The 26,611-nt window shown below is 44.5% G+C and overlaps 1 protein-coding gene across 5 annotated transcripts in view; it reads left to right on the top strand.

The window, feature by feature from the left end:
- The window catches only part of SERGEF (secretion regulating guanine nucleotide exchange factor), a 233,748-nt gene that overhangs the window by 188,931 nt on the left and 18,206 nt on the right, over positions 1–26,611 (top strand). The window contains exon 11 of one of the 5 annotated variants that reach the window (XM_030918709.1): positions 6,479–6,558. The exons of 3 other annotated variants lie outside the window; for them this stretch is intronic. In XM_030918709.1, the coding sequence (XP_030774569.1) occupies positions 6,479–6,519 (41 nt within the window). In that variant the 3' untranslated portion in view covers positions 6,520–6,558. Of the gene's footprint in view, positions 1–6,478; positions 6,559–9,753; positions 10,019–26,611 lie in introns of those variants that run through there. One more of the 5 variants, XM_030918708.1, reaches the window with a different exon arrangement.

Raw genomic sequence — 26,611 nt, 5'->3', positions numbered from 1 at the left:
AGGCAAGTCCCTTCTGCCTATGAGTCTGTAAAATCAAAAGCAAATTAGCTACTTCCTAGATACAACGCGGGCACAGGCATTGGGTAAATACAGTCTTTCCAAATGGAAGAAATTGGCCAAAACAAAGGGGCTACAGGCTCCATGCAAGTCCAAAATCCAGCGGGGCAGTCAAATCTTAAAGCTCCAAAATGATCTCTTTTGACGCTGTGTCTCACATCCAGGACACACTGATGCAAGAGGTAGGTTCCCATAGTCTTGGGGAGCTCCACCCCTGTGGCTTTGCAGGGTACCACCTTCCTTTTGCCTATTTTCACCGACTGGGGTTGAGTGTCTGCAGCTTTTCCAAGGACATGGTGCAAGCTGTCATTGGATCTACCATTCTGGGGTCTGGAGGATGATGGTCCTCTTCTCACAGCTCCACTAGGCAGTGCCCCAGTAGGGACTCTGTGTGGGGGCTCCCACCCCACGTTTTCCTTCTGCACTGCCCTAGCAGAGGTTCTCCATGAGGACCCCACCCCTACAGCAAACTTCTGCCTGGGCATCCAAGCTTTTCTATATACTTCTGAAATCTAAAGGAAGATTCTCAAACCCCAGTTCCTGACTTCTGTGCATTCGCAGGCTCAACACCATGTGGAAACTGCCAAGGCTTGAGGTTTGCACCCTCTGAAGCCACGGTCCAAGCTCTACATTGGACCCATTCAGCCAGAGCTGACTCAGAGCACCAAGTCCTTAGGCTGCACACAGCACGGGTACCCTGGGCATGGCCCACAAAATATTTTCCTCCTAGACCTCCAGACCTGTGATGGACGGGGCTGTTCTGACATGCCCTGGAGACATTCTTCCCGTTGTCTTGGGGATTAACGTTCGGCTCCTCATTACTTATGCAAATTTCTGCAGCTGGCTTGATTTTCTTTTTTTTTTTTTTTTTTTTTTTTTTTTTTTTTTTTTTTTTTTTTGAGGCGGAGTCTCGCTCTGTCGCCTGGGCTGGAGTGCAGTGGCCGGATCTCAGCTCACTGCAAGCTCCGCCTCCCGGGTTTACGCCATTCTCCTGCCTCAGCCTCCCGAGTAGCTGGGACTACAGGCGCCCGCCACCTCGCCCGGCTAGTTTTTTTGTATTTTTAGTAGAGACGGGGTTTCACCGTGTTCGCAAGGATGGTCTTGATCTCCTGACCTCGTGATCCGCCCGTCTCGGCCTCCCAAAGTGCTGGGATTACAGGCTTGAGCCACCGCGCCCGGCCGATTTTCTTTTGTAGTGCATTGTCAGGCTGGAAAATGTTAGGCCTTTTCCAAACTTTTATGCTCTGCTTCCCTTATAAAGCTGAATGCTTTTAACAACACCCAAGTCACCTCTTGAATGCTTTGCTGCTTAGAAATTTCTTCCACCAGATACCCTAAATCATCTCTTTTGTTTCACAAATCTCTAGGGCCGGGGCAAAATGCTGCCAGTCTCTTTGTTAAAACATAACAAGAGTCACTTTTGCTCCAGTTTCCAACAAATTCTTCATCTCCATCTGAGACCACCTCAGCCTGTATTTCATGTCCATATCATTATCAGCATTTTGATCATAGCCATCCAACAAGTCTCCAAGAAGTCTCTAGGGAGTTTCAAACTTTCCCACATTTTCCTGTCTTCTTCTGAACCCTCCAAACTGTTCCAACCGCTGCCCGCTACCCAGTTCCAAAGTCACTTCCACTCTTTCAGGTATCTTTTCAGCAGCACCCTACTCTACTAATCCCAATTTACTGTATTAGTCCGTTTTCACACTGCTAATAAACACATACCTGAAACTGAGCAATTTACCAAAGAAAGAGGTTTAATTGGACTTACAGTTCCATGTGGCTGGGGAGGCCTCACAGTCATGGCGGGAGGCAAGGATGAGCAACTCACATGTTATGTGGATGGTAGCAGGCATAAAATGAGAGAGCTTGTGCAGGGGAATGCCTCTTTTTAAAACCAACAGATCTCATGAAACTTATTCACTATCACAACAACAGCATGAGAATGATTTGCCCCCATGATTCAGTTACCTCCCATCAGGTCCCTCCTACAACACATGGGAATTCAAGATGAGAGCTGGATGGGGACACAGCCAAACCATATCACCATCTCACACATAATGACAGAATCCCAAAAGGGGAAGTTACTAACCCAAGGTCAGACACCTAGTAAATGATGGTGCTGGAGCTGGGGCCAGAACCAGATCTTCTTGCTTCAAATATAGTGGACGTTTTACACTCTATGATGAAATCTATGCTCTGGAAAGATTAATGAGGCTTTCTAGAGGAGGTAGTTTGAAGGAGAAGCCAGAGTCAGGGAGAGCCTTGGGATGTTTTTACAGTTCAGATGAAAGGTAATGCACAAGATCTTTAATTAGGGCTTTGGCAGTGGGCTAATGAAGAAGGGGCTGATGGGAGAGAACATAGAGGCCTAGTCAGCTTGACTTGAATGTGGAAGACAGACAAAAGGGAAACTTATCCTGTCTTCAGTTACTGTTCTTTACTGAATTCTCAATGGGCTCCATTTGGTAAGCTATCTCAAAGTGGAAAAGAAGGGGTGTAGAGCCAAGATAAATATATCAGACACCTCCAGTATTTCCCCAAATGAGCCTCTTTGCAATTGTTGTTGTTCCTCTTCCGTAGGAAGGCCTAATTCTTTTCCAGAACCTGGCCTTCCAGCTCTTAAGTCCTCAGAAATGGGATCCATTTGCCAGCTACCATTCTGGCTTCATGATTTTACTCATGGGCTCTTGGCACTGCCATCATTTTCTGGTTTTGGCTTTGCCACCAGGCCCCATGAAGGTGCCATACATGTGACTTGTCTCCCATCCTATGACTCCAGGTTTGAAACCAAAGCCCTGAGACAATCTGCACCCCGTGCTGACCTCCAGAATAGGCCAGGCACCCAGCCTGAAGGAGGGCTCTGGACTGGACTTTAATTGTATAGGGGTCTTGCCCCAGGTCTGTAGACCACTTGCGTCAGAATCACCTGGGGAGTATTAAAATGTGGATTTCTGGGCTTCATCTCATCCTACTGAATTAGAATCTCTGGAGGCAGGTGATAGGAACTTGTATTTTTGACAAGTGCACCAAGTGATTTTTATTTACCTAAAGTTTAAGACTCTGCCTTAGATAATTTTTTTCCTGGACCTGTTTCCTTGTTTTAAAATAGGAAAATTATATATTCAATTTACCGCAAAAATAGAAAAGTACTTTGGGAAGATGCTAAAAGTTTATACGTATTTACTTATTACATATGATTAAGTTTACAGTCTTGAGATAAAGAAAATTTGAATTATTTCTCAGACTGAAATACACTGAAAACTGGTAAATGGTCTGAGTACTCACACTTAGAAAATGTGTGCTTACTAAGTGCTATGGTTTGAATGTTTGTCCCCTCCAAAATTCATGTTAAAACTTGGTCATTGTAACAGCATTGAGAGGTGGGACATGTAAGAGGTGTTTAGGTCTGCCCTTACAAATGGACTAATGCTATTATCGAGGGAGTGGGTTCATCCCGACTTACTCACTCTTGCATGTACATGCGTTCTCTCTCTCTCTCTCTCTCTCTTTCCCTCTTTCCCTCTCTTTCCCCCTCACCTGCCCTTCCTCTCTCTCACTCTCTTGCCATCTACCATGTTATGATGCATCAGGAAGGCTCTCACCAGATGCTGGCACTTTGATATTAGACATCTCAACCTCCAGAACTATAAACCAATAAATGTCTATTATTTATAAATTATCCAGTCTGTGCTATTCTGTTATAGCAGCACAAAATGTACTAAGACACCAAGTGAATGTATATATAAGTGAATAGCTCCAGAAAGGTAAACCCTGAAAAAAGGTCATTAACTTTTTCTTCAACATCCCCTACTTCATGCATTCAATCAGCATTATTCACCGAGTGCCTAATATGTGCCAGGGCACTATGCCAGGCTGAGAATATAAATAGGATGTGGTCCTTGACCTTAAGAGATTGGAGATCAATGTGAGTGTTCAGTATAGTGTGATAAGCACTGGCCCCAGGATGGGTAGAGAGGTGGGCATTAGTGCTTTGGCAACAAGAACAGGAATCACCTCTATCTGGGGCTGTCAGGAAAAGTGTCACCAAGGAGGTGGCCTTGGAGTATAAGATTGTTCCAAGAAGGAGGAAAGCCCTTTTCACAGTCCTTGTCACTTGCTTCCTTCTTCCATTCCATTAAATTCTGTCATCAATTTCCTCTCCTCCTCCATCAAACTAATCTCAGGAACTCAATGTTTATGTGTTTGTTTGTTTGTTTGTTTTCTTTTTCAACCTACCCAAATCTGCTTTTACACTCAAAACCAACACTTCAGTTTAGTCATAAACACTTGGTCTTAAAACAGTGCTTTTTTGAGGATCAGTGTAGTTTACATTGTTACCCCTAAAAATTTTCATCTGAAATAGTTTTAAGCTCTATTAGGGATTTTGTTTGTATATTTACTTTTTTACATCAGCCAGCTGATAGGAGGAGTGTTGCACTTTGCTGGTTAGTAGTTGTTGAATTTTTGGGGGGTGGTATGGGGAGAGGATTGGTGACAACTGGTTTTCCCCAGCTCCTGTTATTTTACTAGATAAATAATCACTATTTTGCTTACCCATAAAGAATCAAGGATTAATTCATGGTCTTCTTTGTGTTTTAAGGTAAAACAATAATGGTTAATGAATCAGACTTTAAGGTGGCATAGCCCTTTACAACTTACAACATGTCTTTACTGTTCATGTTCTTCTTTTCTGGTCAAAATGTGGTCCACAAACCAGAGGCAGGGAGGCAGGCGCTAATTAGAAATGGAGAACCTCAGGTACTACCTAAGACCTGCTGAATCAGAATCTACACTTTAGCAGTATTCCCTGGCAATTTTTAATGCACAGTAAAGTTTGGAAGAGACTATAAAGTTAGTGGTTTGTCCCATTTAATGATTAGGACATTGAAGTCTGGAGCAATTAGGGAACTTGCCCAAGGTCACATAACAAGTAGCAGAGCCAGGCTTCAAGCCGTGGTCTATCTGATTACAGTTCAGCACTTTATCACTCTCCTACTAGGTTTCTTTGTGCCATATTAACTGGTAAACACTTCCTCTGTGATTGATTCATGGTTGTGAAGAAGGAAGAAAGGAACAATTTTTCAAAGTATAAATGCATCTTCTTGGGAGTTGCAAGGGACTAGAAGACTTAACCAGGAGCTCACAGGCTGAACCTTGACTTTATGCCAGACACTTGGACAATTATACACAGGAAGCCTTGTTCCCATTTTACAGATGGTAAGAACCTCAGTATTTTACTGACCATGATGAGCCTGTAGGGACTCTTGGGGAAGCAGGGGTTGAATGTGGTATTTAAAGCTCAGACACTAGGACTTTCTGGGTCAGAGGTGAAGGAATCAGATGTTGGACATTTCTTTTCATCCTTAAAATAAGATTCTCTTCTTGTATGAGGCTTTGACTAATCAGGTTGGGTGGCTGCCCACTTCTTCTGAAGTCAGGAACTTAGGCTTTGGTCACTAGGAACTCCTCTTGATTTATGAACAACTCTGTCTTGTAGAGTAAAAGCGGTTTTCCCAAAGAGGAAAAAATAGCTTAAAAGAAGGCCTTGAAGAATCAAGATGACAAAATGTATTATTTATAAGGACCTAAAATAAGTGCCAGATCCTCCACTTGAAGTGAGCAGGCGACAGCCGTGCGCTGTGTGGAGTAGAGCCCAGCTGACTCCAGCTGGATCCACACGGCAGGGCTGGTCAGCCACGGCTCCGCTCACTATTCCAAGGCTCTTCTCAGAAAGACTGCTGCTGCCGGTGCAGGCCATCTGTGGAGCTCATATGAATGTGTCCCAGCTTACAAGCTTAAAGAGAAAATTCTTGAAGGAAGCTGGAGGAAATGCAATGAGAATCTGTGGATTGGTAGAAAGAGGCCACAAATACACACTCATACCTGTAACACACACGCATGTAAGATTACATCAACTTCCCGACTTACTCAAGGATACAGACACATTTTGAGAGCACACAGTAGATATGGGGTATCTCAAGTCTGCCTTCACTAGCCCCTAGCTCCCTAGCGGAACTTGCAGCTGCAGGTAACACCATCCATGCAGAGTAGAGTTCTGTTGCATCTAGGAGTCAGCCCCTTCTTACTGCACCACAGGTCTTTTTCACTCAAGGCTTGTCTTATTCTTGAAGGACTCAGAGCTGCTATGTTTTCCGTTAAGAGAATGTTCACAGACATTTCTTACACAAAAAACTCTTCTACTTTTTGAACCAAACTAATGGTCAACAAGTCTACATCTTTATCCAGTGGGGAAAAATTCAGATTCAGTGTTTAGGAGTCTCTGATCAATAGCCAGCATTACAGAAAACTCATTTCCTTGTCACTCATCCTTTGACCCTGGCCTAATACCTTTGTTGTCTGGAAGTTTGTGACACTGAGTTAGACCTGAGGATCATTTCCCAAATCTGTTTTTCTGTAGGGCAAGATTCAGTGATGCCGGGGGAGGTAACTGAAGAGTAGGAGGTGATGCCGAGGGATTTCTGAGGGCACCCAAGGCAGGTAGGAGATTGTGCTCCAGCTCCAAAACTGTTACAATGCTTACCAACAGAACAATAGGCTAGGATCTGAACACACACTACAGATTTCAGAGCCTTCTCACCGAACTCTAATTCTTCCTGTTTCATTGTCTTTCTCTTCCTCTTCAAAATTTCTCTTCTGGGATATGGTGACTACACTGTGGGGAGAAATGCTTTTAGTAGCTCTTGCTGTATTTGGAGCTTACTTTGTGTTCTCTATTGGCTGATGGCTCCCTCCTTATCCATAGGAGCTGGTTGTGATCCAGCGGCCCTGATGCAGTCCCCTGGCAGCATCAACCTGGTTTTGTCTCTGGTTCTGATCTCAAGGCCCCTCCAGTTTCCTCCTGTCATAATGGTTGCCCCTAGAGGGCAGGATTCAATAGGCTGAGGTTTACCTGCATGCCCTGGCAGTACAGGGAGCCTTCAAGAAGATGGATATCTGACCTTTCTACCCCCTACATCCCAATTCAGAATAATAAAATCTCAGGCTTGAGATAAATTTTCAGCATTTTAAAATCCAGGCATCTTTTCAATATTTGAATGAGAGGCGGCATTGTATAGAAGAAAGAACACTGGCTGAATTCAAATCCCATCTTCACCACTTTCTGGCTGTGTGATCTGATCATGGGCTGGTCACCTGATCCTTATAAGCAAGGAATGCCTTGCAGGGCCCTGCTAGAGAATAAAGATAATCTAGGTAAAGTCCTGACATATATGATGTGCTTCATATGTAGTAGGGAGTACCATTATCCTGTAAACCAGAGGTTTTCCAACTTTTTCCTTCAGAACACTTGAATTCTTTCACATGTTCTCTATCATGTATGACTTTTAGATTCTTCACAGCCCTGGTTACTTTATTTATTATTATTATTACTATTGTTATTTTTATTGTGGTAAAATATATATGACATAAATTTACTATATTAACCATTTTAAGCATGCAGTCCAGTGGCATTAAATACATTCACACTGTTGTGAAACCGTTACTACCATCCATCTCCAGAATATTTTTATTTTCCCATACTGAAATGTTGTACCTATTAAACAATAACTCCCACTCCCCATCCTTGCAGCCAGGGCACTCTATTTTGAATAGCATGCTCCAAATTCCTCAGTGTCTTTCTTCTCATTGCAAATGGAGGTTAAAAAGAGCCTTTTGGAAGGGTTTTGAGTTCTTCAAACTCCCACTGGGGAGCCCGAGAATTAAAAGTCTATACCAGTTGCAGCAAACTTTTGGGATTGCAGATGGTTACAAAATTGGTGTCAATATAGCTGCTTTGCATGGAATGGATCTGGCAAAGAGGCTTCTAAGCGCTGATACATTCCTTTCAGAAATATCAAAGGATATGGCTTGGCATAGCTTTGGGGAGAAACCAACAGTTTTTGAATTCTTGAATAGCATCTACCTTATGGTGAAGATTAAATGATATAATTCATGTCAAGTGTATAGTATAGTGCTTGGCACAGATCAGGCCCTTATATGCAGGCTTTTGTTACCATAATTCCACTGTGGCAGAGATAACATATATGTTTTGATAGTTAATTCCCATGATAGGTAGATACCATTTTCATCTTACCTGAGGAAACTGAGTCTCTGGGCTGCTAAAACCCCCAAAATTACAGAGCTAATAAGTTATAGAGTAGTAGAGCTGGGATTCAAACCCATACTCTTTCTCTCATAAGATGCTGCCTGTTGTGATACACCAAGAAAGGAACCCTATGGGTGAGGTATACTGACTTCATCTTGGTGTTCCATCTTTCTATTTACCCTGGCCATTTTCTAGGGTCATATCATCTTGCTATTTCTTCTTCTTAAAATCATATACTTAATGTCCAAGCTTCAGCACTTTCTGTATTTACCAGTCCCCATTCTCTCTGTGAGTAGAGTGATCACTCACAGTCTTCCATAAGCTCTAAAGTAGGAAACCAAAAGCATGTGTGCAAACCATGGAACTTTCTGGCTTTATTTGATGAGTACCTAAGAGCTAATGAACTACACATGGAATTTAGAGAAACGTTGACTGGGATTTGATCAGAAAATGGTGCTTTCCAGGACACAAGCACTAGGTAGAGTTTGCTCAGAAAAGAAAATGCTTACATTTGACTTCTGTGAGTGATTGGGATTCGTTTTCCTTTCAGAAAACAAGAACCAAGTCACGCTCTCTTGCTCTTTCATGGTTGCTAGGAAGCTAAAGCCAACCTGGAGGCTCAATTACGGCATGTATATAAGCTCCCAGGGCTGGCATTTGGATACGCCTCCCTTCCATGGTTTTGAATTTCCACTTCCATTTTATTTACTATATTATAGGAATACCCTTTCAAAGGAGACGAGCTTAGAGTAAATAAATCAATAAAGACTATAAGCACCTAGAGGTCAAGGACCATTTTTGTTTACTTTAGTGTCCCCAGCACATAACTCAGTATCTGGCATATAGGAGATGCTCAGTAAATGTTTGTCAATTGAATGGATGAAAGCAATTAATGAATCAGCATTCCAAATGACTTAAGAGTGGCATCTCTGGTACCTTCCTTTGGACTTTCAGCTAACAAGGCCATCAAGGTGGAAGCTTTAGAAGGTGTTCCTTGGACTGTGGAGGTCTATCATTAAGAAAGCATGTGCGCATGCTAGACATCGGAAATAATAATGGCTTAAACAAGACAGAAGCATTTTCTCTCACTGTTATGGACTGAATTGTTTCTCTCCAAAATTCATAGATTAAATCCCTAACCGCCAATGTGACTGTATTTGGAGATGAGGTATTTAAGGAGGTAATGAAGGTTAAGTGAGGTCTTAAGGATGGAGCCCTAATCTGATATGACGTGTCATTATGAGAAGCAGAAGAGACACTAGGAATTGCTCTCCCTCTACACACAGAGGAAAGGCCATGTGAGGACACAGCAAGAAGGCAGCCGTCTGCAGGCCAGGGAGAGACTCACTAGAAACCAACTCTGATGGCACCTTGATCGTAGACGTCTAGCTTCTAGAACTGTGAAAAAATTAATTTCTGTTGTTTCAGCTATGCAGTCTGTGGTATTTTTTGTTACAGCAGCCCAAGTTGACTAATACATTCACGCATGAGAGGTCTGGTGATATCCCCCACAAGATTGGTATAATAGTTCTACAGATATCAAGGGCCCTAATTATTTCTGTCTCTCTGTTTCACTATCCTTAACATAGGCCTTTGTCTTCAAGATTTTCTCAAGGTCCGAGATGGCTACTAGCAATATTCAGCCAGACAGAAGGGAGAAAGGACAAAAAGAAGCCCTTTTAAGGCACTTTCCCTGAAGTAGTACCCAGCAATATCAACTAAAAACTGATTGGCCAGAGCCTAGCTACATAGCCAAACCTGTTATGAAGCCTGGGAAGTGAGACTTTTAGCTGGGCATATGGCTATCCTGAATAAAATTTGAAGTCTGTTACCAGGAAAGAAGAGGACAATGGATCTTGAGCAGGTAACCAGCAGTCTGTGCCTCAAAGAGCAGAAGAATTTTGGGGAATAAAGGAAGCTGGAAGTCAGCATATCACTCACAAAATAGTCCCACTTCTCAGCATCTGAGCAGTACCCTGAGTGCCCTAAGCAAGGTGATGAGAGGAGATGGGTCTTGCCTACAGATTAGTCCAAGCCCCGTGCTTGACTGTAGGGCACTACTCAGTTTGGGCCTAGCCACCCTCTCAGCCTTCTCTTCCCATTTGCCAATACCTTGCCCCTAGCCCTGTTCCCCAGATATGCGTGCACTTACCTACATTGCAGTTCCCTCTACTTGGTATGTCCTTTGACATTTTAATATCTCATCCATTCTTTCAGGCTCCATCCAAACTGTTCCTCCTGGGAGCACCTAACTTGCATTCAAAGAGTAGAGCATGGAAAGGGGTTGGGGGAGGGAGATGAGGTGAGGAATACCCTTACAGTGGAGAAACCTGGCAAACACTACCTTGCCCAGGTGACCAAGGTTAACATCATCGGTGATAAATCATGTTGATAGTATATGACTTTTATATAGTGTGATAGTAAGGACACTTCCCCTCTGTGGTCTTCCTCCTCCAAGCCCATAATCCCAGTATAACTATGAGTAAAACGTCAGAAAAACTCAGTTGAGGGACATCCTACAAAATACCTGCTAATACTAAAAACTGTCAAGGTCATCAAAAACAAAGTTGGAGAAACTGTAACAGACCAGAGGAGACTAAGGAGACATGATGGCTAAATGTAACATGGTATCCTGGAGCAGAGAAAGGACATTAGGGAGAAACTAGCAAAATCTAAATGCAATATGATGTTTGGCTAATAGTAATGTACCAGTGCTGGTCCCTTAGTTGTAACAGATGTACCACAGTAATATAAGATGATGACAATGGGGAAAACTGGGAGGAGGGATATTTGGGAACTTAGTACTATCTTTAAAACTTTTCTGTAAATCTAAAGCTATTTTAAAAGTAAGAGTTTATTAAATGAAATCTCTGTGCTCCTCCTCACTGATGTTATGACTTCGGCAAGTCACTTGACCCCTGTAGGCTCGGTTCTTCGATGTAAAATGGGGGTGACATACCTTCACTGCAGAATAGGAAAAAAACTTCAGTGAGACAGTATGCTTGACAGCACTTTGGAAGCAGCAAGCCTCGGCCCTTGGGATGGCTTTGGGTGCTACCCACATTATTATTCAAATGCAGATTTCACTCCTGCCTCTCTGAAACTCCACACAGGGAGACATTCTAGAGGTTTCCCCAAATGCCGCTGTTGCTGGTACCTAGCAAAACCCTGCCCTGTCCCCATTTGGAGTTCTTTTTCAGCCAGAATTTCTGTGCGGGTAACTTCCCCTTCACCTCTCTTGATAGCTTGCTCTTATAGACTAAGATTGCATTTTTATTTTCATATTTCACTTCATTTTTCCCCCTTGAATTTAGTTTTTCTCTTTAGGAATCAGCATATGACTCAAACTGCCAGTTCTAAATTTAGTATCGCCTGTGATACGGAGAATGCATTTAGTGCTGCCTGGGATATGTATTTGGAAATAATGGTTTTATTTATCCACATCCAGTAATTCTGCTGCCTGCCTGCTGGGTTCTTTCAGGAAAGAGTTTGTCATCTCCTTTCCTCCTAATGATGAAATGTTGCTTGCTCAAGTCCCAGAGGCCCAGCCTGAGCCAGATGCTGGTGACTTGAGTCTCTGTTTAATTAAACAATACCATTCCCAGGATTCTGCAGTCATAAGGTTCTCTCTATGGCTTCTGTCTAGAGGTAGTTTGGAAATAGGCCTAGAAGGGGCTCATGGACTCTTTGGATCCTGTAGGCTTATTTCTGGGCCTCAGGCTGGTAAGATTTGCCCCCTTTTTTGGGAGAGTTGCCCCTTCAGTGCTGGAATATATGGAAGGAGGGGGAAGCTCTACATATATGTAGCTGTGCCCTATGTTGTGGATGCTGAGGACTTAGAAGCAGTAAATCACATTACTCTCTTGTCCTCTGAGAAGCTCTTCTCTTTTCAGTGAGATGGACACATATACACGTGATTGGAGTGCAATGTAAGACATGCTGTATTAGAGCAATGTACGTGACATGGAATTAATGTAGGGAGATTAATCTATGTGGTAAGTAAGGCACACAGAGAAGAGGTGATATCTGAGTAGAGTTTTGAAGGATAATTTTATAGGTGTTTGTAAGGGAATGAGGAGGGCATTCTAGGCAGAGGGAACAGCGTATGCAAAGACATGGAGGCATGACATAGCATATTATGTTTGAGGAACTGCAATTAATTCATTCATTTAAAAAAATGTATGGAGCACCTACCATCTATCTGGTGCCATACTAATCATTAGGGTTTTGATAATGACCAAGTCAGATAAGGTTCCATTCTCCCAAAGCTTGCGTTCTTGTAACGTAGTTTGTATGAGGGAGATGAGGGGTGATATATGATAAGTTAAGGAGATAGGCAGTGTGTATTAGTATATATCATATGAATAATTATTAGTATTATTAACCTAAAAATTATTAGTCTCCCATAATAAAGTACCACAATCTGTGTGGCTTATGATAGAAATTTATTCTCTCATATTTATGCTGTCACTTCTGGAGGCCAGATGTCCAAAATCAAGGTGTCAGCAGGGCCATGCTGCCTCTGGAGGCTCTAGGAGAGACTGTTTCCTTGCCTCTTCCATCTTCTGGTGTTTTCAGGCATTCCTTGGCTTGTGACTGCAAAAACCCTAACCCTGCCTCTGTCTTCATGTGGCCCTCTCTGTGTGACTGCATCTTTTCTTCTTTCTCTTATAAAGAAGAGATTGCACTCATTCCAAGGTCTTTAACTTGGTTACATCTGCAGAGACTCTGTGGGCTCTAGGGGGGAATCTGTTCTTTGCCTCTTCCAGCTTCTGGTAGCTGCTGCCATTCCTTGACTTGTGGCCACATCACTCTAGTCCCTGCCTCTATGGTCACATTGCCTCCTCCTCTTTTGTCTGTGTGTCAGATTTCCTTCTGCTTTTCTCTTGTGATGGCATTTAGGCTCACTCAGATAATCTAGGACAAGCTTCTTATCTCAAAATCCTTAACTTAATTATATGTGCAAAGACCCTTTTTCCATAAAAGGTCACATTCACAAGTTCTGGAGGTTAAGGCATTGACTGACATCTTTTGGAAGGCCACTGTTCAACCCACTATACAGTCCAAGATTGTAAGGTCTTTGTATATTCACCTTATGAGGTAGGTTTTATTATCCTCGTTTTTCAGATGAAGACACTGAGGCTCAGATAAATTAAGTGATTTGCCCAAGGTAATTCAAAAAAGAAGTAGCAGAACCAGTGATTGAAACCTGGCTTTGTCCGACTTTGAAGCCCATTCTCTTCCTCCCATGGCATACTGACCAGAATTGTTTAGAAGTCTGTCCTTTGGCTTAATACACAAATGTCCGGTTGAGGGGGTTGCGGGGTGCCACACCTTGCTATTACCAGGCAGTATGACCTTTGTGGGAGCTAGTTTGGGGGAACTGTTAGAGGATAGAGAGCAGGCTGCAGTGGATATGGGCAGGAAGTTTGGGGGAGTGAGGGCAGTGGGGATGGGGATGACAGGTGAAGAGAAGGGGCTCGGAGTTCAGGAAAAGGGCAGGAATACTCACCAAATGAGGGAAATAGCACTTAAAGGAAAAGTAGGGCCAGATGCAGTGACTCACGCCTATAATCCCAGCACTTTGGGAGGCTGAAACGGGAGGATCACTTGAGCCCAGGAGCTCGAGAGCAGCCAGGACAACATAGTGAAATCCCGCCTCTACAAAAAAAAATTTTTTTTTAATTAGCCGGGGGTGGTGGTGTGTACTTACAGTCCCAGCTCTCCTGGAGGCTGTGGGGGAGGATTGCTTGAGCCTGGGAGGTTGAGGCTGCAGTGAGCTTTGATAGTGCCACCGCACTCCAGCCTGGGCAATAGAGTGAGACCCTATCTCAACAACAGCAACAACAACAACAGCAACAAAGCAAAAGTGGGCCATGCTTTGCCATCGTAGAGTTTTGCCCAGCACCTCTGGTTCTTTGATGTGTGAAGGGCTCCTATGCTTGCCTACAATTGGGAAGGTCTCTGGCTGGGGTGGATATAAGCTGGAGGGCCTGAGACTGTGTAGAGAAGGGTTCTCTGGGTTTGTATTATTCATTCCTCCTGAGCACTGCCATGAGTGAGCACTGGAAATTCAGAGATGAACATGTTTTGGTCCTGCACCAGAGGCAGAGTGGCAGAGTAGAAAAAGATCAGGAACCAAATCCCTGCTCTGCCTCTCATTCACCGTGTGACCTCAGATGAGGCACTTTAGCTTTCCAAGCCTCTGTTTTGTTATCTGAAGAATACAGATTTTTTTGAGCTTTGAAGGAGATAAAAATGAAAAGTGACTGGCACACCCCTGGAATATAATAGGGTCAATGAATGTTACTTTCATTTAATCAAAAAACTCACTTGCTGAGCAGAGCAATTGTTTCCAAACTGGAGGCTCTGGAGCCTTAGAGTCCTCAGAGTCTATAACACATACACCTACATGCAGCATTGGTTTCAAATATTATAGATGGCATGATGTTGACTAAAATACAGTCGCATTTATAAGCTTTACTGAATTAATGGTGACTCTTGGTCATTAAGTATGAAGATCCTGAAATTCTCCAATATTAAAAAGGAGTCCTCAGACTCAAATTTATTGGCAGCCACTGGTGTAGCATGGAAGACAGAGATATAAACTGACAAACAAGATTATGGGTGAACAGTGTTATTACAGAGCTATTGCAGAAGCATAGAGGAAAGCTAGACAGCTGCCTAAAGAAATCTGGGAAGGAGGAGGTGATACTTAGGCTAGGCTTTCAAAGATGAGTAGGAGTTTCCCTCCTTTGGAGAGAGGGCCTTGCAAGTATAGGGAACAGCAGGTTCAAAGTCTAGGTGGCAAGGACTTCAGTTTTGGTGGGAGTTGGAGTGGGAGACAGGCCAGAAAAGGAGCTAGGAGCAGGGTCAGGAGCAGGCCTTGAATGCCATGCTATAGAGTTTAAGATCACCTTAGGCAGGGGAAATCAAGGGTGGAGTTTAGATAGAGGAGTAATAGTGTTTGGCCTTTTAGAAAGATCATTGCCTTTGCAGTGTGGAGAGTAGAGCTGGAGAGACCTGTGAAAAGAAGGCAGTTGTGGAGCAGCAGAGTGGGACTCACACCAGAGTGCCAAAGCACAAAGTCTCAGGCACTATACAACCTGGGCCTAAATCCTAGCTCTACTCCTTACCAGCTGAGTGATCTAATTATTCAGTCTTTCAGTTCCTCAATTTTCTTATCTGTATGATGGATATAATAGTGTGTCTATCTCATGGGATTTTTGTGGAATATAAATAAGATACATATGTACGGAGCCCGGCACACCGTAGGTACTTGGTAGATGTTTTCTTATAACCACCCTAAAAGGGAAGATATATTTGTTTGTTGTTTTGTTTTACAGATAAGCAAATGAAAACTCTTAAAGATTAAGAAACTTGCCTAAATCCCCCCAGGTAGTGTGGCTCAGAGGTCTAAGTTCCTCTGAGCTTTTGCCCTTTCCACTGGGAGCTGCTGTTTCCTGTGTCTCACACAATCCTGATTACAAGTAGGTTCACTTATTCCTGGGGCAGAGCGGACACCCAGAAAACCATAACTGTATAGTATCCATGCACCCTAACAAAAAAGTGTACACGTGGTCACAGAAGGCTGGCTCTCCCAATCCTCACGTCTGTCTATCTTAGGGAAAGATGGGATTATACATAGAGTGCTTTGGGAACCTCGCTCATCCAAAGTCACCTGCTGGAAGAGCCTTCCTGATGGCTGAGGGCATCCATTTCTGGTTCTGTGGCCTTTCAACCCAAAGGACAAATGAAGTCAGCTGGCCTCCCTGAGTTTAGCTTGGAGTGGTTATAACATCATCCTTACCAAGGAGAGCTTGAGAAAGGATGCAGCCTTTGGGTTGAATACTTGAATTGCCCCTTATTAGCTATATGATCTTAGCAAAGTGCTCAAACCTCAGTCTCCTCAACCAAACCAGCATTAATAATACTAACCTTGCAGAGCTGTTATTTGGATTAAATGACATAGAGCCAGACTGTCTGGGTTTGAATCACAGCTCTACCACTTACTAGCTTTGTTATATTGATCAAATAATTTAATCTTTGTGTGTCTTGGCTTTCTTGTCTGTAAAATGGGTGTGATGATAGATCCTAATTCAAAGGGTTGTGGTGAATATTAATGAGTTTAATACATGGAAAGTGCTTAGAGTAGTAGTATCTAAAACATTGTAAGTTCTCAGTAAATGTTAGTTACTACTATTATTATTATCATGAGCTTTTTCCCCTCATAGACCCTAGCAGCTGTGTAAACATGCAGGCAACTGTTTTTGACAGAGCAACACCAGCAGCAGAAGAGAGGAGAGATCCCTGGTCTTTAGGCAGATACAGAGAAAATGTACCTGTCTGGACAGGCTTCTAGGGCAAGTAGCACTCTTCCTTGTTCCTGAAGGACCCTTTGGTATATCACATACAAGGCTGCTTCCCTGTGGAGAGGGTTGAGATCTCATCTGAAGGTGAAGTCATTTGCCTGTCACCACATTCCAGCCCATTACCTGAAGAGGAAGCAGCACTCTCAGACCAGAACCCAGAAATGAAGGGGGTTGACTCAGGCCAGAGCCAGAGCTGATTCTGGATCTTGTCTCAGGCCACAAGTGAGACAAGACTCTGCAGGACAGATTTCCCAACCAGGATACCAAGACAAGGATCCCCTCAGCACTTTGGGGTGGCTGGTCAGGCCTGAGCTAGCAGGAGCCAGTGGTGTCAGACTGCACGCTTACCTTTCCATTTACCTATGTGCCAAACGTCAGCATTTTTTATGTGAGCTTTAACATGTTGGGGAGTTCTGGGAGGCTGTGCCTTTGAGGCAGTAAGCAAGATAGTGACCAAGTGGAAACTGTTGAAAGCTCAAATGGGCAGGAAGCTTAGCAAAGGCTGCTGCAGATGGATGTTCCAGCCCTTTGGAGAGAGAATTATTAAGGAGTGACGAACCTTGTCTTGGCAGCCCTGCCTGCTGGTAGATATATTTGGATTTCTGTGATGATTTCCTTTTCATTGCCCCCTAGCATTTAGTAAACTTCCTCCTGCAAATACTGCCCTGTCTCAGCTGCACTAATGGGAACTGAGGAAAGAGGGTTTCATCCATCCTTAGACTAGAGTTGTTATTCAGGAAAACAATACTCCCCCTTTCTCAGGAGACACCACAGTGCTGAGAGACTTCTGGATCAGGAAAGGGGAGCTGGAAGAGGCAGAATGAGGGCTGCTTGCTCATTCGCCCTACCTGAGCTCAGCCCCTTTAGGGCTCATTATTCGAGCAGAGTGTAGTCTTCCCACTTTCTAGCAGTAGCCCAATGGAAACAATCTATAGCCTGGATTTGCCTTCAGGAAGAAGACCACTCATTAACTAGCAAAAACTTTATCTTCCCCTTAGTACTTGAGGGCCAGTGTTTTTTGTTTGTTTGTTTGTTTGTTGTTGTTTGAGATGGAGTCTCACTGTGTCACCAGGCTGGAGTACAGTGGCACGATCTCAGCTTACTGCAACCTCTGCCTCCTGGGTTCAAGTGATTCTCCTGCCTCAGCCTCCCAAGTAGCTGGGACTACAGGCATGCGCCACCACGCCCAGCTAATTTTTGTATTTTTGGTAGAGACGGGGTTTCATGATGTTGGCCAGGATGGTCTTGATCTCTTGACCTTGTGATCCGCCCGCCTCGGCCTCCCAAAGTGCTGGGATTACAAGTGTGAGCTGCTGAGCCTGGCCAGTTTTTGTTTTGCTTTGAGACGGAGTCTCGCTCTGTCACCCAGACTGGAGTGCAGTGGCGCAATCTTGGCTCACTGCAACCTCCGCCTCTTGGGTTCAAGTGATACTCCTGCCTTAGCCTCCGGAGTAGCTGGAACTACAGGCGTGTGCCACCATGCCCAGCTAATTTTGCATTTTTTATTTTATTATTATTATTTTTTTTTAGTAGAGACGAGGTTTCACCATGTTTACCAGGCTGGTCTGGAACTCCTGATCTCAGGTGATCCGCCTGCCTTGGCATCCCAAAGTGCTAGGATTACAGGTGTGAGCCACCACACCCAGCCGGGTCAATTCTTAAAAGTGATGAAACCTTGAAGTGTTTATGTAGATCAAAACCCTAAATCCAGAAACAGATCCCCAGGTAAGAATGTAGATCATAACGTAAAGACTGTAATTTTTGTTTTTTGTTTTCTGAAGAGATGGATCTCATTCTGTCACCCAGGCTGGACTGTGGTGGCCCAGTGGTAGCTCACTGCAGCCTTGCACTCTTGGGCTCAAGGGATCCTACTGCCTCAGCTTCCTAAGTAGCTAGAACTACAGGCTCATGCCACCACACCTGACTAATTTTTTTATTTTTTATTTTTGTAGAGACAAGGTCTTGCTGTGTAGTCCAGGCTGGTCGCAAACTCCTGGGCTCAAGTGATCCTCCCACCTCAGCCTCCCAAAGCACTAGGATTATAGGCTGTTCCTGAGCGTACCTGGCCATCCTAAAGACTGTGTTTTGTAAAAGCAAGTCATCCTGCTTGAATGAGCAAAATTATTCATACTCCTAGTTCCCTCTGGTGTTAACTGCATCCCCAAGGAGAAGGAGAACTCAGAGGAATCAGCAACATTTGTTGCTTTGGCCAGGAATTCTGTCCCAGAGTTCTTCAGAGAAATTCTACTTCCTCACAGACCTACGGTGATACATGGGTTTTGGAATCATAGTTAGCAAGCTTCGGTTTCCTCATCTGCAAACAAGCATCAAAATAGCAAAACCTACCTCCCAGGGTCATTTGGAGGATGAAATTAGGTAAATTAAATGAAAGCATCGCATCCCATGTGTATTCGTCAGGGTTCCCCAGAGAAGCAGACCCAATAAGTTAAATCTCTACCTCTACCTCCATCTCAGAGAAAGAGAGGGAGAAAGATAAAGAGAGAGTGTGATTGATTTGAAGGAATTGACTCACACAGTAGTGGGGGCTAGCAAGTCTAAAATCCATAGGGCAAGCTGCAGAATGGAAATTCAGGTAAGAGTTGAGTCCAAAGGCTGGAGACTCAGGCAAAATTTCTGTTGCAGTCTGGAGTTAGAATTACTTCTCCAAGAAACCTGAGTCTTTGCTTTTAGAGCCTTTAACTGGATGAGGCCCACCCACATTATGGAAGGTAATCTACTTTACTTAAAATCAACTTACTGTAATATGTTAGTCACATCTAAAAAATACCTTTACAGAAACATCTACACTAGTGTGTGATCAAACAATTGGTTTCCATAATTGACACAAAATTAACCATCATACCATGTAAGGGTTAGAGTTCTCAGCAAAGATATTTCCCTCCATCTTCCCTTCCTCCCTTCTTTTTAAAGTCATTGCTGAGGTCTGAAGAGGTTTCACTTAATGCTATCTCTGGCATGTAGGCCCACAAGCTGTTAGAACCGAAGCAGTGGGGTCTGTATGTCCCTCCTGACTCTCTCAGATCTGTTTCTGCTGACTTCACATCTCAGGGAAGCAGTGTCCCTACTTCCTGAGTCAAGCCCTAGGGTAGCTTTAGTGGTTTTCCATTGAAGCCTGTGCTCCAGGCCATATGAGTTTTCCTGTATATCCTGTACAAGTTGTTTTCAATCTGCTTCTCTAATATTTGCAGTGTTGCATTCTTTATTTTTGTTTCTGAGGTTTGATCAGAAGATGTGGGCTCTGCCACAGCAAGAATATTTTAGCTACCAGGATGACCTTTCTGGCACAGGTTAGTTAGCAGTGACTGAGAGACTGTAGGGAAAGATTTTTGTGGGGGAGTAAGAGTTAACTCCCTGCCTAGAATGTTTCAGGTGGCATTCTGCCTGGAAGTAGAGAGCTGGACTCCATTCCATGGCAGAGATTTATACTCTGCAGGTGATCCAAAATGCTTCTCATTTTAATGGAATGTGGAATTGCTTTTGCCAAAGTTGAAGAATGTCTAGATGGGATCTCTAAGGCAGCAAAAGGTTGTGAAAGGAGCTCTGGACCAAGAATTAGAAGACTGGAACCCTGCTTTGCCACTGTCTCCCCATATGATCATGAGCAAGTCACCTCATGAGCTTAGGCCTCAGCTACCTTTTTATAAGATTCTGGAAATAAAACTCCACCTCACCTTTGCACAGACACCACTTGACTGCTTTCAGAGCACTTTCACCATTCATCATCTCTGGTCCTCACACCAACTTTGTGAGGTAGGCAGAATACTGGTATGGAAATTGGTACTTCTGTTTTTCAAGCAAGGCCACTAAGGTTCAAAGAGATTAAATGACTTGTCTAAATTCACACAGATGGGAAGTGATAAGGCTGGGACTGAATCCAGGATCCTTAGTCTAGCTTCTTTTAGGGTACCCTTCTGAATACGGTGATGTCCATGGAACTGTAGGGGAGAGCACACAGTGGTGTTGGCAGAAAAGTAGTGAACAGATCCAGTGTTGGAGAGGAGGTGACATTGCCTTCACACTCTCTAAGCACCCAAGGCTTTGGAGGGAAATGGTAGTCTGAGTGGACTCCCATAAACCAGAGGGAGGTTGGTCTCCAACTACTCAAATTAACATGTTTTCTCATGCTGTTGATTCAATTCAGAAAACATTTATTGAGGCTTTATCATATGCCAGGCTCTCTACTGGGGGCAGAATAAGTAAGCAGTATAATGAAAAGTAGACTGGTAAGTTTTGTATTTGAAATGTAAACAGAGGGCTTTGGGTTTACAGTCAAAGGTACAATTAAGTCATCCTGGAGAGATGAAGGCAAATACAGCTGAGCCCTGAAGGATGAAGCAGGATTGAACATGAGGAGGATGGAGAAAAGTCATCCTTGTCCTGCTCTTCCTGCTTGGCACCTGTGCCACAGCCACCCCTGCTATGAACTGCCATTCTACACGAAGCCAACAGCAGACAGCCTGTTTGCTGCAGAACCTGCCAGATCTAACCCTGGTGGAGCTTTACCATTGCTTGTCAGATTTGATGCAATGCCCTGAAGCATATACTGCAAAGCAAGAGGAATTCTGCCTGGCAGCTCTTCGAAGAGTATACAGCAGGAGGGGAGGCCCATGGGCCCTTGGCAGAGAAATGGGCAGGTTGGAAGGAGGTACTTTTCTTAGTGATTGTGCCTACCCCTCCTAAGGGGCTGAGAGGCAGGAGCTGTTGCTTTGCATGTGTGATTTTAGACTGAGAGTGTTTTGTGTCTTTATTTTAAAACTGGTTTCTCAGTCTCCTGTGCAGTTTTCTGTCAGCTTGTTGCCATGGAGAAGTGGGTTGGGGCTGGAAGCTCTGTCCTTCTCTGTCAGCATTTCTGGACCCACCAGCTGCCTCCTGCCCCTTCTACAGATGGAGTGGGGCAAGACCACATTTGGTGGGCAGACTCTTTCTCTGCAAGCACTGGAACTGCCCCTCAGTTCCCTTTGGGATGCTAGTTTCATTTATCCATGCATTGACTGACTCAGCAAGCCTACATTGAGTGTCTTTTATGTGCCAGGCATTGTGCTGTGCTCTGCAAGTACAGAAATGGCTTTGGCTGGTGGCACATACATCTGTGGTGGACCCTGCCAGCCTGTTCTGTTACAACATCCCTGTCTGTTACTGTTCCTCAACCTCATTCTTTTCAGAATTTGAAGGACTGAATTTGTTTCTCTTCCAATCTTTATAACTGCTCATTTAGGAGCTCCCTGGAAGTTACCTACTTAGTCTCTCCACTCCTGGATCGTATTTCCTCTTTGTGTCTGGAGTGCCCCGCACAGTGCCTGGGGCAAAGGAGGAACTTGACCAGGAAGTGTGTATCTGATGGAATTCTTTGTCAAACCTCTCAGAATGTCTCTCTGTCCTGTCTTTCTTCTTCCATGCTGAGCCTAGATGCAGCATGTCTGGTAGCATGAGCCAATGGGAAACGACGGGGTTTTGAACTAGATAAATCTGTGCTTGATATGGTCTCAAGCAAGTGACTTCTCAGCTTGGAGCCTTAGTCAAACTCATTATTTTCTCTAAACCTGTATCACAAGTCTATCGGCAATTGAGTTTTGACAATTTAAAAAGCAGTGTAGAAATTCTTGGTAGCCATGTAATCCTACCAGCTGCTCTCCTGGCTATATCCATGTGGGACCCAGCTGAGAAAAGTTGTCCTGCAGAGATCCCTGGGTTGGGATCAAGAGACATGGAACTGTGTCCTGGCTGTAACCCTAATGTATTATGTGACTTTGATCAAGTCTCTTTCCTTACCAAGACCTCAGGTTCCCTATCTGAAACATTTAGGAATTGGGTTAGGTGATCTTGGAGGGTTCTTTCAGTTCCCCAAATCTGAAGATTCAGCTTTAAAAGAAAAATATTCTCTCAGCTGCTTCCACCACCATTACCAGTGTCCCTAGGCTGGAGGCTGACCTCAGCATGACCCCTTCTGCCAGCCTCTGGAAGCTGCTCTCCCAAGAGGCTCTGGGCTAGAACACTGATATTGGATGCAGAAATCTCTTTCGGATGTAAAAGTCTCCTTTGAATGCATCATCTCTGTTCTCACCCCCAGTCCAGTGGCTAGGCTTGGCTTGCATCCCAGAACAGTGGAGAATTGCTGGAAGGAGGGTTTTGGTGGTTGTTTTTTTTTTTTTTTTTTTTTTTTTTTTTTTCTTCACCTGTATCCTGCTTTTCCTCAGGACCTGTTACCTTCCTGAGTCTTTGGCTATTAAGGATTCTATTTCCTGAGCCATCTGTGACCCAGGGCTCTGTGCTAAGCACAGTGAAGGATACAGAGATACAGAAGTCATTGTCCTCACAGACAGTCTCACAATCTGTGACGTGGACAGGTGAAATAAAGAACTACAAAGTTCATGGGAAGCTCATCAAGGGAATGCTATGGACTTGCGTTCTAGGCACAGCCCTTATTCTGTCTTCTCCAGGCCCCAGTTTTCTCTTCGGTAGAGTTTTGAGGGTTGGGCCAATGATCTGTAAGTTCCCTTGCAGCTCTGAAATTTCACTGTAGCTCAGTGTAGGCATGATTATTGTAGACTTTTTAGAGGAAGGAGGACTTGAGCTGAGCCTTGAAGGCTAGGATTTGGATTAGCCCAGGATAAGGGCATTCCTGATTGCGGGATGGGGGGGTATGAGCATAGACGGATCCCAGGCTGAGGGCAGAGTGTGGGAAGCCTACCTGACCAGAGCACAGGGTTTGTGTGGGATATAAGAAGTGAGAGAAATATCAGAGCAGGCAGCTCTTGCCTTCCATCTGAGGGCCCTAATCCTCAGGGGCTCAGGGCCACCCCAGTGATACCCAAGGACAGAGAAATAAGTTAGGTTAAAACCAGGGCATTCTCCCTAAATGGGGACCCTAGTCTGATGCATATCATGACAGAAGACCTCCACCAAGAAGACACTACGGTCAAAGCAAAGAGAGGCTACTTCTCTCCAGGTCCTTTCCTTCTCACTCCAACCAGCAGGTTCTAAGTTGGTAGGAGCAGGGCACAGTGTGGGAGAATAAATCTTCCTGGGACAGCTGCCCTTGATTCATGGTCTGTCCCTCCCCAAATGTTTTCCAGAACTCAGGGTGACAAGGAATATTTTGGCTATATCCTTGGGGTTGGATTCTAGATTCATCTACCAGGACTATGAATCAAGGAATCACATATCATAGACCTAGTTGTGACTTCCATCCTCCTAGTCTCCTGGCTAAGGCTATCTGACTCCTCTCACCCCTCTGTACCCACAGCTTCACAGATGCCAAGTCCTCTTGGTCCCACCTCCTTGCTTTCTATCCATCCTGCCCTCTTCTATGTCCCATTGCCACTGAGACAGCTCAGGCTTTGTTCATCCTCTTCCTCTTAGACTTTGCCTCCACCTCCAAGTGATCTCCCTGTAGACCCTCCTTCCCACTCAGTCTAAGTGTTTAGAAAAGTGCCTGGCATTGTGTGAGTGCATCCTAAATGTGATCTGTCATGATGGCAAGAACAATGATGATGATTGTTATTATGCCAGATTTTGCTTCTGAGGCACAGATCTGATTCTGCTGCTCTGTTGTCCAAAAGCCTTAGTGGCTTCCAATTGGCTATGAAATAAAATCCAAAATCTTTAGTCAGGCTTTTTAAGGATTATATTTCTTGAGCCATCTGCCATATGCCCCTTACCTATCATCCCAAATTTATTTCCTTCTGCTATGTTTTGCACCACTTCTTCTTCCACCAAGTGGAACTACCACCATTATCTTTGCAAGCCACTCCTTCCCCCAGCTAGGTCTTTGTTCCCACTGTTCTTTCTACTTAGGATGCTCTTTCTTCCCTCTCCCCTAACTTTTCTTCTTCCTCCAGGAAGTCTCTTCTGATCCCTTAGACTGTTTTTTCCTTGAGAGCAGGTGCCGTGAATGGTTCATTTTATATCCCTTATGATATCTACCAAGTAAGACAAAATAGACATTTTATGAGTGACTGGAAAGACCTGGTTCAGTCCCTGATTTTCAAGTGAGCTAGAGTTTGAATTAGGGAAGTTGTTGGGACTTGTCCAGCCGAACCCCAATACCTATATATTCCTTTGGAGAGATCCGGAAGTTCTCTAGTGGACAAGTATTCAGTTAACTGGCTCCACATGGTCATGACCCTATAAAGTGTAGACAAGCCTATTGGCTCCTCTTACGGCAAACTGGCAGGAGAGGGTAGAAACACAGGGAATATACTAGCTACGGAGTTGGCCCCTGCTGGGTTGAGATAGGGATCAATCATACAAGGTGTAGGGGCCTATATTATCCTGGAAATGTCACTATCCTGGAGGGCCCATTTGTGACTAGAGGTCTAACAGCAAGAATCTAAAGGTAATTCTCATTGGGTGAGATGGCTTGGATGTTTGTCCCCTCCAAATCTCACATTGAAATGTGATTTCCAATGTTGGAGGTGGGGCCTGCTGGCAAGTGATTGGATCCTGGGGGCAGATCTGAGTGTGAGGGTCCTGCTCAGCCAGTGAGAGTTTGACTCAGGCCTTTAGCCCCCAGAAACTCTCAGATTAGGGGACACTAATCTTGTGGCTGCACATTCTAGGGGGTCAGCAGGGCTATCAAAGGGAAATGGGCTCCCTTCCTGGGTCAGGATGACTTAGAAATAGGCATGTTCTCAATCTGAAAACACCTTCTTCTGGTCTTCATTTCCCGTAAGTGGGCAGGACTGGGGGAGGCAATGGCTGCCATATAGCTAGGCTCAGCTATGAGTCCTGCCTCCCCTCCTGGTTCACAGCCTGGCGGTAAAGGCCCCTGCTTCCGTTTCAAAGTCAAGTCATGATCATGCCACCCTGTAGGCCACCGTTTGGAAAGGCCAATCCCAGGCTGACACTCATTGCCTGTAAATGACCTGGAATTAGGGTAATCAGTGGCTCCTAATTCCCCAACAAATGCGAGTGCTGTGCTAATTGCCAGGGTCCACGCCGACAGATCCCTGGTTGGCGGCATCACACAGAGAAGTGGTAATTTGGGGGCTGGAGTTGGGGACGGCCTCCGTCATTGGCCCAGCCAGCTAAAAACCGCATTACCCTCTGAGTGAGCCACAGTGCAGACAGCCAGGGCCTGGCCTCCTTATCAGCTAAGGGACCAGGTGAGTGGCCCAAAGTATGTTTATAGGAGCTGAACCTTGGCACCAGTGCTCAGCAGTTTCTTGTCCATTAATGGGTTGTGTTGTTGCTGCATAGGTTTTGGTGATTTTTTTTGTTGTTATTGTTCTTCGAGGAAGATTCCATGAGCAGCCTGGCATGGCACTGCCGGGGCAGCTCATCAGGGATAAAGCATTCCGAACCTTGGTCTGCTGTTACCATGGCAGAATCACATGTGCGGACATGCCAGGCAACCTTACTGGCATCTGCTACTGTGACAGATTCAGATGGAGAAGGACCACTACTCTTCTCTTATAAACAGAGCAAGTTGTGGAGACAGGGGAACCATTCACCAAGGACCAAGGTCTCAAAGAAAATGCTATTCCATCAAGTTGGGGGCTTCTTGATGAAATAGTATTTGAGTGGTTGTTAAAGCTTTTCTGTTGGGGCAGAGATGCGGCATCAGAAGAGACCTCCTGGAGGAGAGAAGTAAGGGGAGGTAGGGGCAGCATGAACAAAAGGCCTGGCTCAGGGGTGGAGTGGTAAATGGAGTGTGTAGATGGGGTACACAGTTGAGTTTGGTGGGAGAACAGACCTTGTTGGAGGTAGGCAGATATTAGCCATATCTCTCTGAACCCTGCCGGTTTGAGCCCTGTCTGGCAAAAGCCTGACTCTGTCATCATGCCACCCAGATTATATCTGATGTTTTCCTCTCCTGAGGAATGGGAAGTGACGGCCACACCTCACTTCAAGTGGGCGTTTCTCCCTTTCTCTTTTGGGTCACAGTTGTTTGTGATATTTCTTATGCCCATTAGAATAATTGAATCTCTACATTTCAGATGGGAAGATGCTTGCCTAAGGTCACCCAGCAATACAGAGGCTGTGGAACTAGAAGTTACGAATTTAGGATCTGAACAGGCTGACGTTGGTTTGAGTACTGGTTCCACCACTTAGT

Source organism: Rhinopithecus roxellana, chromosome 15 (genome assembly GCF_007565055.1).
Source record: "Rhinopithecus roxellana isolate Shanxi Qingling chromosome 15, ASM756505v1, whole genome shotgun sequence".
Classification (NCBI taxonomy): Eukaryota; Metazoa; Chordata; class Mammalia; order Primates; family Cercopithecidae; genus Rhinopithecus; species Rhinopithecus roxellana.
The sequence above is the reverse complement of the archived record's forward strand: the minus strand, read 5'-3'. Positions and strand labels throughout refer to the sequence as shown.